Here is a 20,927-nt window from a genome sequence, read left to right as displayed (position 1 = left end):
AATTTTTTTTTTCTTTCAAACTTTTTTCTTCTATTTAACAAACTTTATGGCCCCAATGTAGCTCCATACGTGAGTCCCAGCATCCTCACACCTTATGAAGGATGAAGCAGCGTTTTATAGAAACAACAGACGTCCAGTGTGTGCTCCTGTTGATAAAATAAGCTCTGGCTCTGCTTAATGCCACTTAAACTGAACAAACTCCAGTCTTTGGGTAATTAGGGTTCATTTGTTTCCGCGGCGACGCAGTTTTAAAGCCCATGAACTCGCTGTAATTACCATTTCCTGTCCTGCCATTGCTCAATGCTACTGGACTGAAAGAGTAGCTTTGTGTCCTCTTTTGGGAACTTATTTCTCTATTTGAAGATAGAAAGTAAGTTAAAAAAGAAAGGAATGATAGTTAAATATTTGAAAAGGTTGAGTTTTGGCCAAATCATCATCCATCATTTCTGCAGAATCTGTCAATAAACAGCAACTATAAATTAGAAGAAACAGCTGGAAATGAAAAGAGATGATTATGTAACACAGACTAACTCCCCATCAAAACCTCATCACTGCAACCTTTTACCATTTTTCTGCACACAAAAAACTAAAAATAAGGCAAATATCCTCCTACCCTTTCAAAATAAAACAACATGGATTTCCAACACTTCCAAAGATAATCTGTTTCCTCTGTGTCATGTTGTGGTGAACAGTCATAAAGTGACCCAAATGCAGCTGCCAGCAAAGAGGTGAAAATAAGATGCTAAATAACATTACAGATAAAAATAAAGAATAAATTTAACAAAAATCAAACAACCGAGTTTCAGGGAGGAAATTATGAAAATAAAAACCCTAAAGGTGCAGATATGGTTAATGATTCAGTTCAAAATTAATTTTGGTTTTACTTTCTTACTATTATTATTACAACCATTTTATTGTTTACTTTTCTATTTATATTTCATTAGTATTTTTATATGAATTTACTTGTTTTTAACCTCTATTATTAATCTTATTATTTATGCTCTTTTTTAGTAGAAACAATTTTGAAATAAAATGAAATCATTTTTACCATTTGTTTTTATAATACTTCTTCATTGGCATTTTGTATGACATTCATTGATTAGTTGTATGTTTTGTTATTAATATTCTTCTTCTACCTGTTATTATTTATAATTATATTTCATTCATACTTGTATGAATTTAATTGTTTTATGTTTTTATTATAGTAATAACAATATTTTATTATTGTTATCATTTTATTATTATTATTATTATTATTGTTGTTGTTGTTGTTGCTGTTGTTGATAGTAGAGACACTTCCAAAATAAAATACAAAATTTTTTATTGCTTGTATAATTTATTTCAATGGCATATTGTGCAATAATTTATTTCTTAATGTATGTCTTCAACTTTTATTGTTATTATTATAATTTTCATTATTTATCATTGTTATTAGAATCATTTCAGTGGCTGTGAACTTTTATTGTGAAAGTTGATTTCAGCGCCTGAGCTTGAGCAGCTTTGTGGTTTCTCCTCTATGAGGTTTGAGAACCGGACCCGGTCCAGGACTTTCCTCTGTGTTCAGCCAAGCATCCAGAGCTGCTGCTGCTGGTTCTCTTGTTTAAACTCAGAACCAACAACCAACGGACCAGCCGAGCAAAAACACATCGGAGTCAAGACATTCGACTTCAGGAGATCTTTGAACAGGTAAGCAGGTAAAACTTCTTTCACTGGATTCATTGGGATGAAATATATCTTTAAGCAGCAGCTGCACCAAACTGCTGCACAGACATGAAAAGGGTAAGAGTAATAACATTATGTTTGGAAATAAAAAAAATGTTTGTAGTCTGCAATGGTTATAATCCATACTGTAATATAATTATCATTATTTTTAACATTTTGTGCTTCTGGTCAAAAGTATTTCTGTGGATTTTTGCAGCTTTTTTCACCCATTTTCTGTTCAGTTTCCAACTTTTTCAGTGTCTAACTTTTGACATAAAAAACATTTAGGCACAAATCATTGTTAGACCAAAGTATGTCTGACTAATTAAAATAAAATACATATATCTTTATGCTCTCTGCCACGATTCAAAAATTCAAGATATTCCCATCTCTATTGTCAAAATACAGAAAATTCTTTCAGTTTGACAGAAAATCCAACATGGGATTCTTAAAAAGCTGCAGCCTTCAGACCCAGGATGGATTTGATGCCTGATCCTCTTTATTTTGTTACTGCAGACAAACTGGACATAAAAACATAATCATTAGAGCAAAATTAGACCAAAATAAATAACTAAATCTTTTTCCAACTCCAAAGAAAAATATATCTGTGGTTTAACTGAAAAATAAAAAGTCAGAATGAATAAAATAAAACAAGTTTACCTAAATGCACCTCAAATATCTTTTTATTCTTTCAGATCTTGTTTTGGTGGGACAAGATAAATGTTACATGATGACAGGAAAAACGTGTAAAAATCACTTTATCTTGGTCTCATTTTGTACTGCATTGATTCTATTTCCTTCTGTTTAAAGTCAGGAGCTGCAATAGAAGCAATAATGTAAAAGAAAAAAAAAATCCCCAAATCCCCATAAATAAATGCAGCAAATATTAAATAAATGAATAAATATTTGAACAAATTTGTATGACAGAGGCTTAAAAATCATGAAAAGGAGTAAATTTCTGCCAAAAACGGAGAAATTTTGATATTAACATATAGACATTTTCTACAAAAAAACTTGAAAAGTTCTATTTTGACTTTTGGAAATTTTCTGAGTTTAAAAAGTCAAAAATCTTCAACTTTTCAAAGTCATAAATTTACTTGTTTTTTCTAGAAAATGTCTGAGATTCATCTAAAAATATCCTAGTTTTTTTTTTTTTTAGCTTTTTTTTGCTTTTGAAACTCAAAAATGTTCTTGTTGTTTTTAGACAATGTCTGAAACTATAGTCAATTTTTTTGTTGCCAAAATTAAAAAATGTTTTGCAAAAAATAAAAGTTTAGTCCTTATTTTTCTATCAATGGACTTAATACACTATTATAAATTCTTGACTCATCTTACATACAAAAGAAAAACATAATTAATTTATCTGTATGAGAAATAAAAAAGAGAGAAATGTTTATTGTAAAGGTTGCAGAAACAAACCTTTTAACAGTAAAATTGTAAATTCTACATGGGGGGAATTGTAAATAGATTAAAAATCAAATTTCTGCCAAAAAGCTCAGAAATTTTTAGGTTAAACTTAAAAATGTTCTACACAACATTTGGATATTTTATTTTAGTTTTTGGAAATTTTCTGAGTTTCAAATGTCAAAAATCTTTGATTTTTGAAACTCAGAAATTTTCACATTTTTTCTAGAAAATTTCTGATTTTAGTCTCAAAATTTCTTTTTTTCTGGAAAATTTTTCTTCTTTGTTTTTTTCTTTCTATATACATTGACCAACCCATTGTACAACTTATTTAATTTTAAAACTTTTGCAACCAACATTTGTTTTTTGTATTCTCACACATATAATTTTTTTCTTTTGCATGTTAAAAATGAGTCAAAAAATGGTGAATAGTAGAAAAAGTGGCAGGTTTTAGTCATTTTCAGTATTTTTTTTTTTTTCCATAGTTCCAGCGTTTAAACAAACGGATTTAACACTGTTTATGTCTGTTACACTGGAAACTAATGTGACATAAATGAAACGCCTCGTCCCAAATCCTGCTCTCAACAGGAAAAAGGTGTCACTTAAAAAGGATCAGAGTCTGCCTCCTTCGTGTGTCACGTTTTCCCTGTCCTGCCGCCTGAATGTGGGCAGTGTTGGGACGTGACGGAAATGTTCCGGGGGAAAAGTGGAACATACATGCTGCTGTTTGCAGAGGCCTGGTGTCGTCACTACGGTTAAATCAGGGGTATTATACAGGGGTGTACTGACAAAACATATTGTGATCAAACTCCCAAAAGATGTCTAAAGTTTGGCTTTATTTTTATTTATTAACTTTCCATCTCTATGTACCTGATTTTATATACAATATTAATATTAGTGTTAATATGTAATAAGATATTCTTTTCTTTCCACCATTTTAAGGTAAAATATGTTAAAGTGGACCGTGCTCCTGTCTTTATGTTTAAGTATCTCCTCTGCAACATTTGACTATCTTTATGAGCAGAGATCCTTCATGGGTAAGAAATCTATTTTTGTATTTCTGTGTTTTTAACTTTCATATTTATTTTCAAGTTTAAGACATTTCACATACATTTTTCTGTCTTTTTTTGTGATTCTGGGACAGATCCAGAGGACATTCTGACTGTGAGCATTCCTCTGGAGGGCTTACAGCGCCCTCTGCTGGGAGAAACTCTGCTACTGCCGTGCTACTTTCAGGTCACATTTCAATCTTTTTCGTTTCTGGATTTTAATTTGCTTTAAAGACTATTCAGCGCATGTTAGTGTGGCTATTGCCTTCATACGCAATTTCATCTCTGAGTTTTGAAATATGACGTCGATTTTCTGCGCTGTTTTAGAATCATACCTGTAGTTTCAGCAATGGCAGTGGAGGAAGTGAACGAAGCTGTTCAGAGCGTGTTAGCCACGCGTTAATATGTTGAATTAACATCTGCAGCCATCTTGTTTGGCTTGGCTCTTCTCTCTTTGCACTGGAGGATGGTTGTTTATAGTTCAGAACTAGAACGTGCCAGAGGAACTATGTATCCTGTCTGGTCATTCTGGAGGACTGCCAGATTGACTGGGATCCCCGATCACCAGAGTAGAGTTTAAAGGAAATTGAGGACTGGGATCCCCCAGAATGACTATCACTGAAGAAATTGGATGACTCAGTTTTCTTTGAGAATGTGCCGCTTTGACTCGATCATAGATAACAAGAAGACACCAGATGACGAATTAGTACAGACTTTGATTGTATTTCTCTTTTAAAAGTTGTACTGGCTCTTGGACAGTGGTCAGCCAGGAAAGTAGCCCAAGAGGTCATTGAGCCAGGACTTGAACCTGTAATGGCTACGTTGGGCTGCACACTCTGCCCCTGCGCCACTGTCGCAGCCCAATCTTGGATTTTCTTTTTTCATATCAAGTAAACCCCTATTTGTCCATTTGTAGGACCACTCTGTTGAAGATTCTGGTTCTCCCCCCGTCACTCCCCTTTCCCACCGTATCAAATGGAGCTACGTCACAAAGGAAAAGGCGACTACCATCCTTGTGGCTTTGGAAGGACAGGTCCGCATCAGCGAAAGTTATCTGGACAGAGTTCAGCTGCAGAGCTACCCCCAGACTCCAACAGATGCCAGCATCAAAATATCGGAGCTACGTTCCAGTGACACAGGAGTGTATCGCTGTGAAGTTCAGATTGGCATTGAGGATGCCTATGACTTTGTGCATGTCCTTGTTCAAGGTACTCAAATTTAATCAAGTCAGTCATAATTCACCTTAAAGAATTAGTATATAGCAGCAATAAATCCCTCCACTGGCCTCCTGTTTGTGTGTTGGTCTTGGACTGAGTACACCTGAAGTTTTTTTTAACAGACATGCTTCTCAGAGAACAGCTTACTCTGTGTTCCCAGGGCCAAACTTAAACAAAGGGAGGCAGTTTTTAGTTTCCATATTCTTCATCTCTGTAGCCAATTGTGACAACACCTGAGATAAGCAGAAACTGTTGACTGTTGTTCAAATTAGAACAAAAAGCTTCCATTGTTTTTACTGTTAATGTATTTAGAGTTTTCTTGTATGAAGGATGCTGTACATTATATATTTACCCTGCCTTGACTGTTTTAGGTATCGTGTTCCACTACCGGCCCTTTATGGGTCGCTACACTTTGACTTTTGAGAAAGCGAAGGCAGCATGTGCCCAGAACAGTGCAGTTATTGCTACTCCAGAGCAGCTTCAAGCAGCATTCGAAGATAGTTTCCACCAGTGCGACGCAGGCTGGTTGTCTGATCAAACAGTGCGGTGAGTTAGTCAAGCAACTAGCAACAGTTGTTTTTTTATCCAAATCTGGGATGCTGTGACACATTTTGTTTGTATTTTATCACATTTGCCAGATTCAATAGACACAGTCGTCTGCAAAAAGTGAACTAATTGGGGCCTATTTAATTATCAAAATCTAAAGCACATAACATATAAACCTTTTCTTGAAAGAGAAGGGTGGCATTTGAAGATATAACTGTTGAAATGTTGAGCAGCAAGTATGAAATAATTTTTTTTCTCCAACTACAGGTACCCAATCCACAAGTCTCGCATGAACTGCTATGGCGACAAAGAGGAACTCCCTGGGGTCAGGACGTATGGCATGAGAGATCTCAATGAGACATATGATGTTTACTGTTTTGCAGATAGGATGCCAGGTACATAGTCTTGGTCCATGTAGTTTATTACCGTTTTCCCCAACAGTTTCTCAAACAAAACTTCCTTTTCTGCAACAGGCAGAGTTTTTCACAGCACCTCTGCAGGGAAGTTCATCTTCTCTGAGGCTGCGCTGGCGTGCTCCTACCAAGGAGCTCGGCTAGCCACCACAGGTCAGCTGTACCTTGCATGGCAGGGGGGTATGGACATCTGCAATGCCGGCTGGCTGAGAGATGGGAGTGTCCGCTACCCCATCAATATTCGACGGCCACAATGCGGAGGGGGTCTGCTAGGGGTGCGAACAGTTTATCTCCACACAAACCAAACAGGATACCCACTTCCTGATTCTCGCTATGATGCCTTCTGTTACACAGGTATACCAAGACTCTCACAAGATGGATTTATTGAAATTATTGTTACTTTGGATTATTACTTCTTATACAAAGAGGTCAGAATACAGCAATGCTCATTATTTAGGGATACCTTCATGTGCACAAAAACACAACACAGGCTTTTCATTGTCATTTCTGTAACAAAACATATTCAAATTTGTGAAATTTGGATATGCAAGGAATGCTTGGAAAAAGCATTCATTTTTCCTGGTGGGAAAAGGGAATGCTCTTTCTGTTTTCACAAGATGGAAAACCGTATCCAGACAATGCTAATCAGATACAGTTGAATACCATGCCTATAAAGCAGTAGGTTAAAGACATTGCTGGTCCGGAGCAATGACCTTAGAGAAGCAACTGCTAGTGCTCATATGTCTAGTAAGGGCTTATGGCCATTTCCTGAGTGTTAGATGTCCCTCTGTTTAAGATGAGAAAGATTAACAAACAGAAAACATTGAAGGCAGCTACCGATCTTCCTTCAAGTGAATGTACCAACAGATTTGCTCCAACGTCTGGCTGTGCAATGCTAAGATAAATTACAAATCCCCAACAACAGCCTCCAAGAATCTTCAGGCCCCAGGTTGAATGTTGGGTTAATTATGGCTTGTTTGGAAGGAACGGTGAAATGAAGACCCCAATAGCACTAGAAGGACTAGGAAACAACTTTATTTGAAGACTAAGACGTTTCAGCTTGTAAACTTCATCTTTGGTAGTTGAAACTTACGTTGTGTCTTTTTCTATATTGGAGTGGTTCAATCAATGTTTGCCTTGGACTTGTGTCTTTAAACCAATGCTTCTGTTGTATTGGGTGTGCATCAGTAGTAATGGAAGTTTTGGTGGCTGAATTACAACTGTCTTTGGACCAGAGATATACAAATCACTTCCCATAATCCTTCTCATCTCTTAGGAAATGTTGTGCCGGTATGTTAATATAGTTGTTTTCTAGTCATTCGAGTGTTGATGAGCCTTCATTTCACCAATCCTTTGACCCTACCCATGCACTTTGGGAGTTGGTGAAATTGTGCCTGAGACATTTTGGATACCTTCGCTTGGAAAGGATTCTAAAAATTAAAAGGGGAGAGTGCATTAGGTTTGCAAAGTTATATCTATAAAATCCTGGGGACAGCTAAAACTAAAGTAGCGTTGCTACTTGATCATGTATTAGTCTACATGCCAAAGTATTGTAGCGTTAAATGTGAGTCCATTGGTCTAACAGCCAAAACTTGGTACAGACTGGAGCCTCAACAGGAGCATGAGTCCAAACATGGCCTCAAATCTTCAATACACTGAAGTTGTTGCAATAGTCTAGTCAATGTACAGACATCAACCATCAATCAGACTTTGCAGAAATGAATATCTGTAAACTTCATTAATCTAAATCAATGCTGTAAAGAAGATAATGTCTCCACATTGGTGAGAAACTGATGAAATCATACACAAAGACTTAGTTCTCACAGTTACACTTTTTGTTTATGCACATTTGGTTAGATCATAGCCTAGATTTATGTTGATGAATATTTCCATTTCAGAGCAACCGTTTCTCACAGAGATATAGTCAGGAAGCAAAGGCTAAAATAACCTATTTGGCTTCGCATGCGTCACTGCCTGGAATGGAAACCGGCTGATTTACCAAACATGGGTAAAACAAGCACCAGTTATCAGAACTGTGTTTGCAGTGGTGAAGATTGTGTCTTTAACCCAACACCATGACACAAATTCAAAACTATATGAGCTCAGCTGCTCTAATTTTAAAGTAGACAGGCCCTGGAAGTGCTATGGACCCAGACAGAGCTCTGGTGTAGTGTAACAACAACATGCCTCTGGGATTATTGCCAATAATGCTTGGCCTCTACTGAAGCTGACAGATATTTGGGTAATAGATAACTATATTAAAACTGACTGTTCTGTGCTGCAGGAGCTGTTTGGTTGCTTTTAAATGCTTTATAACTTTCAGTCAATGTGTTTAGTAGGATTTTTACTGAGATTGTTCTGAGATCTTGCCTGATTCGTTCCTGTTTGGTTACTTTTTGTTTCCCCCTGTTATCTTCAGATTCCCCTGATGATGAGGGTTCAGGCACAGATGAGGGGAGTGGTGCTGTGACTGTTACCACAGTGACGAAGAGTCCAGAGGTGTTCTTCAGCAAGATGACCACAGAGAGCGAAGCAGTTGGAGAGGTGGAGACCCAGCAGCCATTTGATCTGAGCTACACCAACAGCGAGAACCCCAACAAGCTGCCACTTCCTCTGCCAACAAACTTCACAGATTTCACCTTTGACCTTATTGAGGCCGTCACCAACCAGCCGGCTGTACAAAGGGAGCCCAGCAAAACCTCTGTCATCTCTCCAGCAGGTCAGCAATCAAACTGTTGACTCTTGGATAATAACTGCAGCTCAAAAACCACCATCCAGACTAGCTCTTTCCTTCCCAGCACCCAGACTTTCCAACAATTCCTTAAAGTGGTCCAAGAATAATTAACATTCTCTCTAAAGGGTTTAATATCTGCTGCAATAGAAAACAAACTGAGTGATAAGTCAGATAGAGTGTAAAGAAACAAATGTATAAGAACTTCAGAAACTATAAGCAGTAGTTGGCTCACTTCCGCTAAGCCACTAATAGCTAAACTAATATTTAGTTTAGTGCTTTTGCTAATTTTAAAAATGTTTAGCGCACTTATTGCTAAACAAGAAACATACAGGAACAAAACAAAACTGTAAAGAACAAGATATAATCATAAATACAATATCTAAGAGCATTGTAAAACATGCAAATGGTAGATTGTCTTTACTTGTATAGCACTTTATCAAGTCGAGAGGAGCCCACAGTCATACATTCAGTCATTCACCCATTCACATGCTGATGGTGGTGAGCTACATTGTAGCCACAGCTGCCCTGGGGCAGTCTGACAGAAGTGACAGTGCTATGCACCTGCACCACCAGGACCTCTTGCAATCATCAGCAGATAAGTTTCTTGCCCAAGGGCACAACAAGAGAGACAAACACAGACGGAGTTTGAACTACAGCTTGTAGTTCTACAGTCAAGAGTGTAAAATCTACTGATGTTATCAAATTAGCAAAATGAGAACCAGAGATAGCAATACTCAACAATTACAAAGCTGAAACCATGAATGAAACTTCTGTTCCAAAGAACCACTTCCTGAAATGTAGCCATAGGATAGGTGTCCCACAACATTTGACCCTTATGATGATGATACACTGTGTTATAGTAGCTACATGTTGTGCCAATGTCACATGATGGATATCAACCTGATTTAATTTAGTGCCTTAACATTAGCTCCCACTAAATACTGTGTTGGTACAGCATTTAAGCTCTGGAGTTTGTGCTAGTAGTGTTTTAGTTATCATTGCTCACCCTTGGTCAAGAAGACCAATGGTTTGAAATATTACTAAGGTCAGGCTGCCTGGGAGATATGTTAGAGATGTAGTGAGGAAACTGGTGGCTCTAGCTTCTCCTTCCTTTAAACTGTAGGCGTGGTCTTCCATTACCGCTCACCCACTGGCCGTTATGCTCTCACATTCGTCGAGGCTCAGTTGGCCTGCCAGGGTGTCAGAGGCTCCATGGCCACACCACAGCAGCTGCAGCGAGCATACGAGGACGGATACCATCAATGTGATGCAGGTTGGCTTCTGGACCAGACTGTGAGGTAAATCCTAAAAATAGGTTTTTGAATTTCTAGACGCAAATACTTTCTAAAATGTAATTTGCTTCTGTATAGGTATCCTATCGTGTTTCCTCGAGAAAAATGTGCTGGAGATCTTGGAGATCAACCTGGAGTTCGGACGTATGGCCTCAGACCAGCAGAGGAGAGATACGATGTTTACTGCTACACCGAGGAGATCAAAGGTGACTAATGTCAGTCTTACCTGGTAAGTTCTAATTCCAAGTAGGTTGTATAACCAAAGGTTTTTATTGCACAGGAGAGGTTTTTCATGTGGGATCTGCTGAGGGTTTCACCTACGACGAGGCTGCTTCTGCCTGTGAAAACCACAGTGCGGTTCTGGCCTCCACTGGAGAGCTCTATGCAGCCTGGAAACTGGGCTTGGACAAGTGCCGAGCAGGCTGGCTACTGGACCGCAGCGTTCGCTACTCCGTCAACAGCCCCCGTCCTGGGTGTGGAGGAGAGAAATCAGGGGTGCACACTTTGTACTCTCCTCCAAACCAAACACATTACCCTGAACCTGATGCCAGATTTGATGCATACTGTATAAGAGGTAGACATCGACATGTTTTGGCTCAATATTTATTAAAGTGGGATATTCGTTATTTTCTTTTACTGATTTATCATTGCTGTTGGCTTTCTGTCTGAATCAAATGAAACTGAACTGAACATCACAGACATCCAAAAGGCTCTACCTAACCAGACATCGGATACTGACTTATTAAGGCCTGGTAAGTTCAAATAATAGGTAGATTTTGGGAGTTTTACCCATGAATGTTAACATGTTTGCTTCACATCTTTCTTTTTTTTTAGATGATTTCTTCATCGTTCCTCCCATCCCCATGGAGATTTCAAGTTCTGGCTCTGGTTCAGCAGACTTTGATTCAGGCTCTGCAGGAGATAATTCTGGAGTACAATTTAACTCTGGAGATCAGTCTGGTTCTGGAGACCGGGTTATCTCTGGAGATCAGTCTGGTTCTGGAGACCAGGTTACCTCTGGATATATATCTGGTTCTGGAGGCAAAATCCCCTTTGGAGACCAAGCTGGGTATACAGAGACTGTGGTGACCAGTGGAGGATCTGGTTTGGCCAGTGCATCTGGTTCTGGGTCAGGACCCAGAGTTGTTTCCTCTGGACCCTTCATTGCAGCAGTAGAGGGCTCAACGTTAGGAGAACCTCAAGAGGCTGGAGAAGGAAGCACAGACGTTCTTATATTCCCTTTGTCTGCAGCTGATTCTGGGAAGCTCAGTGGAAGTGGAGTTATGTCCGGGTCTGGATCTGGATTTGATGCTGTACATCTCACTGGCACGGGTCTTATCTTGGACCAAGAGTTGTCAGGTTTTAGTGGTTTTCTATCTGGATCTTCATCTGGAAGTGGACTATCTGAAGACATTTCTGGAAGTGGAGATGCTCCAATCTTAATAATAGATGACAAACTAATTGACGCAAAGAAGGAATACAACCTTGGTGGAGGTCCGTTAGATTTCAGTGGTTCTGGAAACTTTTATAAATCTGGGATTCTCAGTGGGTCAACCTCTGGAAGTGACTCCGAGACTCTTACTGGTGTGACTTTTATGGGTTCAGGTTTCACTAAACTTATGGGGTCACCTTCTGGAGAACAAGAGGAAGCTTCTGGGGGTTTATTCTACAGCTCTGGACCAGAAAGTGTGGGTCAGATATCTGGATTTAGAATCTCAAGTTGCAGTTTTGATTCTAGAGCTAGAGGTTCTGGATCTGGTTTCTCTAAATCTGAAGCATCAACAACCAAAGGCGAGGAAGAGGGCAGTGTTATATTTTTCACTCAGGGTCTAATGACAGAAATACCTGAAGATGACAAGGTGCCTCTTCAGCTGGGAGAAAACTCAGTGGAGTACAGTGGAGAAACAAGTGGCAACAATGGTTTCTACTCCGGTGATGGAAACAAGGACTTATCTGAGGATAACACCTTCATGTCAGGGGTTTTGTCTTCTGGAGATTCTTCTGATCCACTGGTGGTGGTCCTACCTGCTCCATCAGTTGACCCAGCACTAACAGAACCCACCATAAGAACAGATGAAGATGTTAATGGAACTGAACTGACACACAACTCCAGAGTTTATGTTTCGCCAGGTCCAGCAGTTGCCCCTGCAGGATTATCAGCTCCTCCTGCAGAAATCAAACCAGCTTTTGTACAAACACCAGCTGTCCTAGAAGGTAGGTTAACCTGATCTCTTCTGCTTCTCTCTCCATGATTGTCATTTTGCCTTTTTGAACAGTTGTTTTTCATCAGTTTGTACCTGGCGTTTTGGGGTGGAACTTGGTAACAATCATTTCGTGTCCACCACAGAGCTGGCTCAGCTTGACAAATGATAATTTTCTTAAACATGCATATATTATATTATCAGCACATGCGGTGACATGAGACCAGTTTAAAGGTGTTTAGATTGATTAAAACAAGCTATGAGATGAGTGATGACACAATTTCAAGTCCCTTGGATGAGTAAGAAAACGTCTTCAAGTGCCTTTGATGACAATGCGTCTTCAATATAACAAGAGAAGTTCAGTTTCCTTCATTTTAACTCTTAAGACCATAATGTCCTGCATGATTGAGAATACAGCCTTAACGTACGGTGACACATCTAGCCAAAAAACAACTCTTAACTGATCTTTCTATCTTTGAAGCTTCCAACCCATGTGAACCAAATCCTTGTGGCAATGCTTCATGCACAGTAGAGGAAGGGGTTGCTTTCTGCTTTGGTAAGCTTTGCATTTATTCTCTTCTCAGTTTTCTGTCGTTTTGGTGGCTTTATTCATAAATGAATGTGTATGTTTGTTGTTAGCATGTTTTGTATTGTTTGTGCATGCTTGACTGTAAGGGTACTGTGACATTGCACCTCCCCACCAACCTCATCGTTGTTGTCTTGTCCTGGTGTGATTTGCATCAAATTTGCGTTTTCATGTGTTGTTTTTACGTTTTTGTGCAGAGTGTTTGTCAAACATGCACCAGCTCTGCTCTGGTGATGCTCCCCCTCCATGTAAAATATGGCACGTACATCTGTGTTGTTTTTTGGTCTGCTCTGCCTGCCTGCACTGCCTTTGCTCTGTCGCTTTAAATTTATGCTGGCATTCTCGAACTTCTTTCGTCCAACTGGACTTGACAACTAATCTGTTGCAACTAAGAATGGATTCAAACATAAATATTCAAATTTCAACCTCTTTAATTTGGAGAAAAATATTAAAGTACTGGAATTTGCAATACTTTGGATCTGAAGTTGCAGCATCTACAATGTTTCAGTCTTTATTGAAGGTGTGGTAGTCGTTTATCACATCTCCAATTATTTTACCCTGTTACTGCCCTCAGCCCCACTTAAACCGTAGTGTCAACTGCCCACCGTGTTTTCCAGAGGCAGAAGTGTGCCATCCCAACCCTTGTACCAACGGAGCCACCTGTGTGGAGAGTGCAGACTCTTTCAAATGCTTATGCCTGCCCACCTACGGAGGGGAACGCTGTGAGATTGGTAGGAGATCAGCTTCAGCTAATAAATACTAACAGCCAGTCAAAAACAACTACAGGAGGGTAAACCTGGGAAACTGCGTGGTGTGGTTCCCAGAGTAGAGTGAACGCTGTGTGGGAGTCGACTTTATCTTTGAGATTTCACTTTATTTCCAGTAAAATTACAAAAACTGATAACTTTGAACACATCTGTTTTCATGTAAAGGTGAGCGTTTTGCATTCAGTATGTAGGATATGGTGTCCAGGCATTCTTCTGGTCATCTGACAATGTGTTAATAGTGGAGCTAAGTTCTTGTTTAGCGCTTTTGCTAATAATACAAAATTAGCACATTTATCCTCCCCTGAGATAATTTTTGCAGATAAATTCTGAAATTTACTTGTCTGTTTGGTAAACTTTCAGTTGCATAAAGTTTGACATTTGTGTTTAGGTTTTTGCGTCGGGCTGGTATAAATTAATTACTAATTTCTCAGAGAAATGTGTGTTGTATGAAAATAAAACCAATACTGTCCAAACAGTTGTAACGCTTGGGTTGTGTTTAAGGGAGGAGAGGAGGCGGCAGATTCGTCAGGACGGTCAAAAACTCACAACCACACTGGTACTGGGAATTTCCCAGTGTTGTCCTTTAATAAACTCTCTTCACCAACCTTACAAAGCCGGTTGAACGGCTGCTATATTATCAGGCATGAAAGTGAGCAGCGTCCAAACAACCCGTAATATTACTAAAGAAAGCTAACATTTAGCAATACTAAAGTATCTTAAAGAGACACTACACCATTTTTTTTCTTTTGTGGGCTCTAGTGTCCCTCATATGCGGCAAATATCGTCGGGTCCGGGAGTCGAACCCGCGACGGCCGCGTCGAGGACTGAAGGCCTCCAAATACGGGTCGCGCTAACCGCTACGCCACCACGGCACGCCCGACACTACACAATTACGGCTGTTACACAGTTTAACCTTTTAAGATATTAAATGCAAGAATAGTTTAATTTATTTTTTAAAATCAAATTACAGAAAGAAAGTAATTCAGATGTAGCAACAGGTTATTTAAAGTTTTTATCAACAAGAACAGTAAATTATTTGGAAGGTGTTTTTGCATCTTAGTATACAAGAACATATTTTCACACAAATGTGAAATAATTTGACACCAGCAAAACATTTAAAGATTTTGCTTAAAGTTGCAAAAGGCAAACGGAGGCTTTAAGTCCTGCGAGTTGCTTCATGGTTTCCTGTGTTTCGCGGCTGCAGAGGAGCAGCGATGTGAAGACGGCTGGACGAAGTTTCAGGGAAACTGCTACCTGCCCGTCTCTGACAGGGCGGAGTGGCTGGAGGCGGAGCAACGCTGTCGGCACCTGAACGCTCACCTGGTCAGCATCATCACACCAGAGGAGCAGCAGTTTGTCAGCGGTGAGCGACTCATCTGGAATCTGTTTGGAGATGTGAGAGGGAATGAAAATGATCCGAATGTGTTTGTTTTTCACAGTTAATGCGCAGGACTACCAGTGGATCGGCCTGAACGACAAAACGGTGCAGAACGATTTCCAGTGGACGGACGGCTCTCCACTGGTGAATACAGACATCACACTGAGGGCTTAGTTTAGCTTTTCAGACGATTCATGTTAGGAACAAACTACTTTAATTTTATGAACGTGGAAATAAATAACTAAAATAATTCAAATTTACTGGAAAGAATTGCATAACTGTTAGGTCTAAATTACCTAAACACAGACATAAAGAAGAGACAAGGGTCAGAACTTAGTTTTTACCTGCATGGAGAAAACAGTTGAAACCCAGTTACAGATTTCGGCCTATGCTCTGAAGCTTCAACTGAGTCTTGCCCTGCTTTTAATCAAATTTAGGAACGCCCTAGTTACAGACAGTGTGCAAAGTTCTGCTGCACACTCAAATGCACACAAATTAAAAATACAACCTTCAAAAGCATATTTCATAAGATAAGGATGTCAGTTTGCAGTTCCTCTAGGTCAAGACCGCTGGAACATCTGGTCCACGGTACCCTCCTCTTCACTCCTCAGCAGGCTGCTGCTCACAGTTCCCTGTGCTGCAAACACTCAAAGCACACCATTAAAATGTAAATACAAAGATACATAAATGAATGATAATGTAAGATAAAGGTAAACAAATGGGTGATAATAAACATATAAAATTATTCCAACAATAACTAACCCACAAGGCAGAACAAGTTCTATAAAGGCAGATATGTCAGCTATTAATGTGCAAAGAAAGTAAATATTTATTTAGCTAAATATTTAGTTCACAAACTAAATATTGAACTCAAAGTTAAACATTTATTTTGTTGTCTAAATATTTTTGTTTTTAAGCTTTCAAAGTATTAAATTCACAAAAAAAAAATTTTTTTCTTTGTGAACAAAATATTTAGCTTTTTAATTCAATATTTAGTTTGGAACTCTGACATTTCTAAACGTAGGAAAAACATGATGAAAATAAAACCTTCATAAAATTTCTCTCACAGGAAAAATGAACCAAAAATATTCCTGTTAATTTTTCACTGTTACTTTACCAACAGGACAAAATATCAAAAATAAAAATCAGAACGGCTGCAAAAAGCTCATAAAGAGATGAAATAATCAAAACGACATGCAGATTGCTACAAAGTGACAAGACAAGCTTAAGTAGAAAGTAATAAGAAAAATCCACATAATAGAATGACCTAAAAATATATACATTTATAAAATATATAAAATAAAACACAAAGACCCCACCACCACCACCACACACAACAACAAAAAAAAAACAATTAGTGAAAACGAATCAACTGAACATATAAAAATAAAAGATACATATAAAAAGATTTTAAAAAAACATAGCTATTGGAAAATCAGGTTTAAATTCTTTTATTCTGTTAATTCCAAATTACTTGCTTCATAATCTCAAAGACAAATATCTGTCCAAATTTCGTCCCCTCTTTTTTTATTTATTTATTTTTATTTCTTAGCAATATGAGAACTGGAAGCTGAACCAGCCAGACAATTACCTCAACTTAGCAGAGGACTGCGTGGTTTTGATCTGGCATGAGAACGGAAAGTGGGACGACGTTCCCTGCAGCTACCACCTGCCGTTCACCTGCAAGAAGGGACCAGGTAAGTCCATCCAGGCCGCTGCACAAAGCTCAAAGCAGTACCTGACTCTGGCCACCAGGGGTCACAAAAAGCACAAAACAACAAAGTTACTGCTCCTTTCTAAGGCAAAGAGGAAATTCATTTTTTTATGCTTTAGTCTCTGTCCTGTGGGAAATACTACTCAGCTGCTGATTAAATTTTTGTTACAAAAAAAACATAATCACTTTCTAAACAGTTTGCATAAATGTAAAATTTGAATAAGTAGACAAAAGGCAGAACTTTCATTTAGTGCCTGATATAGATTTGTTGAAGATGACAGAGTGTTAGGGATTCAGCAGATAGGAAAAAAATAGGGTAAATTTCCACAAAATTTTAAAATTAGTCAAAGAAAGTTTCTAGAAAAAACTTTGAGTTTGAGAAATTGAAAATTTGCCAGAAAAACTCAAATATTTTGATTTTTGAGATTAATTTGATGAATTTTGTAAAAAACTTGAAAAGATCAAAATTGTGCTAATAAAAAAAATTAGCAATTTTTAGATTCATGTCAAAATTTTCTGAAAACTTGAAAAGTTCTCAGTTTGAACATTTAAGATATGAGAGAAAACTTATACATTTTATATTAATCTCAGAATATTTCTATAAAATGTTGAAATTTCAAAGTTTGAAATGTCAAAACATTTCTAGAAAACATATTAAAATGTGAGATTAATCTCATACATTTTCTTGAAAAAAAATCTAAACATTGACAACAAAATTTTGTTTGAAATTTAAAAAAATGTCCCTGAAAAAAACTTTTTTTCTAGAAAATTTCTGAGCTTAATCTCAGTTACATTTTTTTCTAGCAAATTTTTGTCATTTTAAACTCTGAAATGTATATGTTTTTTCTAAAATATCTCTGACTTTTCACATTTTTTGGTGGAAATGTACTTCTCTCTGTTTTTTTCTGTTTATAATTGTCTTGGCAAACCGTCGTGGATATGAGAAAACTACAGACAAAGACAAGAACGAAATTTAAATTTTCCTGAGATGATGCTGAACATGCAGGTCTGACGCCCCCTGGTGGCTGGGACCCCCTGTCGCCTCGTTGTCCAACCAATAAAGTTTTAATTTTGACAGGAATCATTGACTCCGGTGGTTGTTTGTAAAGCCATGTATGTTCTGTTGTCTGCAGTGTTTTGCGGCGCTCCGCCTGTGGTGAAAAACACACGGATGTTTGGAAACCGGAGGTCGGAGTATCCGGTCAACTCCATCATCCGTTATCAGTGCAACCCAGGATTTAGACAGCGCCATCTACCTGTGGTCCGGTGCCAAGCTGACGGGAACTGGGAGAAACCCAAAGTGGACTGCACAGATGGTGAGCAGAAACCCTGTAATGTGTTTTACACACTTATTGAAGTATTTCTTCTCGAAAACAGTCATTTGCTATTATTTTTTTCTCCTTCTCTGCAGTAAAAGCCAGGAACAGAATAAAACTCAGGAGCAGCAGGAATTCACCAGTGAGCGAAAAAAACAAATAAAATTATTAAAGTTTTTAAGAGTGAGAAAAATCTTTTCACATAATTTTTAATTGTTATAATATAAAATAAAAGGCTTGAATTTTCATTCTTTGAGTGCTACGTTGTGGTAGCACTTGTTTAAAACCCTCATCCCTTCTCACTAATATATTTAAATATTTACGCATGAATGTCCAATATTTCTTTTAGATCCCACTAATATGAATATAGAGCGGATTCAGCTGAATGCTTTAGCTTCCAGGTTGTCATTCCAGAGACAGAAATGATCATTTTTAGACAAAAGTCTATATTTAGAGACTTGCAGCAAACAGGAAGATTTTAGAGGACTTTAGAGTTTAAAGCAGCAGCTTATCATGTTGGTGGGATTTTTAACAGCATTTTTTCTGTTTTATCTGATCACCATCACCAATGCTGTGCAGTGCACAGATTTTTATAAATCACTGCTGTAAACCTCCAGGTTCCTTCACTTCATGTCGTTTGTGCTCGTGTGTTGCATCACTGTCGCCGTTTGTGGGGGCTGCGCCTCCGTTAAACATGTTGTCACCTGCTGCATAATCAAATAAAGACGCTGGAAACGTGCCTGTTGTTTGTAAAGGTCACTTTGTTTTCTGCTGTTTTCATCCCGCATCAAAGTTTCCACCAGTTTTAAGGAGATGGTTCAGATTTAAACTACAAAACCACAAGTCTTTGAGAATCTGCAGCTTTTTTACGGTGATTTTTCCTCATTTATCAGCACAAAAATATAATTATGTTTTCTTTTCCTGCCTTAGACCCGTCCTTGTTTCAGAGCATGAACTCACATCTTTCATAAACAAATACATGAAGTTTTTTTGGAAACTTAACAGTTATTTAGGAAAAAATATTTTTTCTGCAAAACAAATCTCAAACTCTTGATGCTAAACCTTTCTTATATGTTACTGTTTTGTTGTGTTTTTTTAATTTGAAATAGCATATTTTTTTATTTCTGTTAAATGATTTTCTGAAAATTATGAAGAAAATATTAAAGTACAGATAAACTGACTAAAAATGACAACGTTAACATTTTACTTCCTTTTAAAATACTTTAAATATTGAAACTAGTAGTACTTGCTGAACGTACTTCCCTAATGCAACGGTCTAGAATATCATTAAGTATACCAACTCCATATTTTCTTTGTTAAATCAAAAATGTTGTGCCATTTTAAATAAAAAAACATTTTATTTATTTGTGACATTCAGCATGCTGCTGAGCACTAATCAAACTCTCCACTTATGGCTAAATTTGGACATATAAACTTTACATTTTATATAAAAATAAGACCTGAATATTTTCCTGAACAGTGGGATAATATGGGAAACTAGAAATATGCTGGAATAGTTATTATTTTGAGCCATATGAAAGAAGAAATGCATATTACATCTCTAAATTGGTAAAGAACTAATAAAGAAAATATACATACATCAACTTATATACTAATATATACCTTAAATTACATACAATAAGGACATTTAATTGTCTGAATCATCAAATTCATCCAATAGTAAAATGTAAATATGTGTTGAAAGGAAAACAACTGATTCAATAAATTGTTAAATGAAAATAAACTTAATTTTTGCTTCATTCTTGTGCAACATCATCTGTGTAACTCATTTCTGCTGCTATAGTAAGAATTAAATTACTGTTTTGTGTGAGTGGAACAGCAGCGCCAGAGACTCCCTGATGTTTTTGGAAAGGATGACTAAACCACCTTCCACCTGTTGCCTGCCTCAAAACGTTACGTGTTCCTGCAGCAGCAGGTGAAACAAGCAGACAGCTGCCTGACTCATAAAAATAATAAAAATATGGTGGATTTCTGTTTGTCTAACAGGAGGGGTTGGATTCAGCGTTTCCTTGACTCTGAATGGGCTTTTTTAAAAAGGATTTCCGGCGGTTAAAGGTCATGACAGGACAGGTGTGCAGCAGATTCATGGCAAGGTGAGATTTTGAAAAGATCAGAGAAATTACAGAAAATCCAAGAGCTCCAACTAAAATCTGACTTTGATTTATTGCTGCTAAATGTTGATAAGAGAAAAGTAAAAAAAACAAAAAAAAAACAACAAACATATAAAATAAATAAGTCAAATAAAACAAAATAAAATTGTAATAAAAAATTTACAAATATTTTTCCCTTCAGATATAGAAGTAAGTACCTGTCAGTTTGAAATACACCGAATAAATTACTTATTCAGATTTAAAAAGTTTGAATTTTGGGGGGCTAATTTACTTATCATGATCATAAAAATGATAGTAAATGTGAATCCATCTATAAAAACTACCTCTAGATGGCGACTTTGTTGCATCTGTGGTCGTTTTTATTAGTTTAATTTACTAATGTGACCAAAATAATGCATCTGGGGAGACCTAAAAGTGCTGACACGTATATGAAACATATCTTTTGTGAATGATTTTGTCAAAATTAACAGAATGTTG

General features: G+C 37.5%; 1 protein-coding gene across 2 annotated transcripts; it reads left to right on the top strand.

Moving 5' to 3' along the window:
- The first annotated feature begins 1,542 nt into the window (after window positions 1–1,542).
- On the top strand, window positions 1,543–19,057 carry LOC114142480 (aggrecan core protein-like). 2 transcript variants are annotated; one of them, XM_028013779.1, is made up of 20 exons: window positions 1,543–1,686; window positions 4,048–4,142; window positions 4,250–4,341; window positions 5,071–5,362; window positions 5,743–5,917; window positions 6,185–6,312; window positions 6,391–6,684; window positions 8,750–9,049; window positions 10,188–10,362; window positions 10,435–10,562; window positions 10,637–10,930; window positions 11,055–11,108; window positions 11,191–12,570; window positions 13,039–13,113; window positions 13,761–13,874; window positions 15,115–15,273; window positions 15,350–15,432; window positions 16,841–16,985; window positions 18,136–18,318; window positions 18,414–19,057. In XM_028013779.1, exons 2-20 carry the CDS (start codon window positions 4,055–4,057, stop codon window positions 18,479–18,481), a joined length of 4,227 nt encoding a protein of 1,408 aa, XP_027869580.1. In that variant the 5' UTR covers window positions 1,543–1,686; window positions 4,048–4,054; the 3' UTR covers window positions 18,482–19,057. The 2 variants fall into 2 exon arrangements, with proteins under 2 accessions (XP_027869580.1, XP_027869581.1); XM_028013780.1 differs by lacking the exon at window positions 13,039–13,113.
- The last annotated feature ends 1,870 nt before the right edge of the window (window positions 19,058–20,927 follow it).

The sequence above is a fragment of the Xiphophorus couchianus genome, chromosome 4 (assembly GCF_001444195.1).
Source record: "Xiphophorus couchianus chromosome 4, X_couchianus-1.0, whole genome shotgun sequence".
Lineage (NCBI taxonomy): Eukaryota > Metazoa > Chordata > Actinopteri > Cyprinodontiformes > Poeciliidae > Xiphophorus > Xiphophorus couchianus.
The sequence above is the reverse complement of the archived record's forward strand: the minus strand, read 5'-3'. Positions and strand labels throughout refer to the sequence as shown.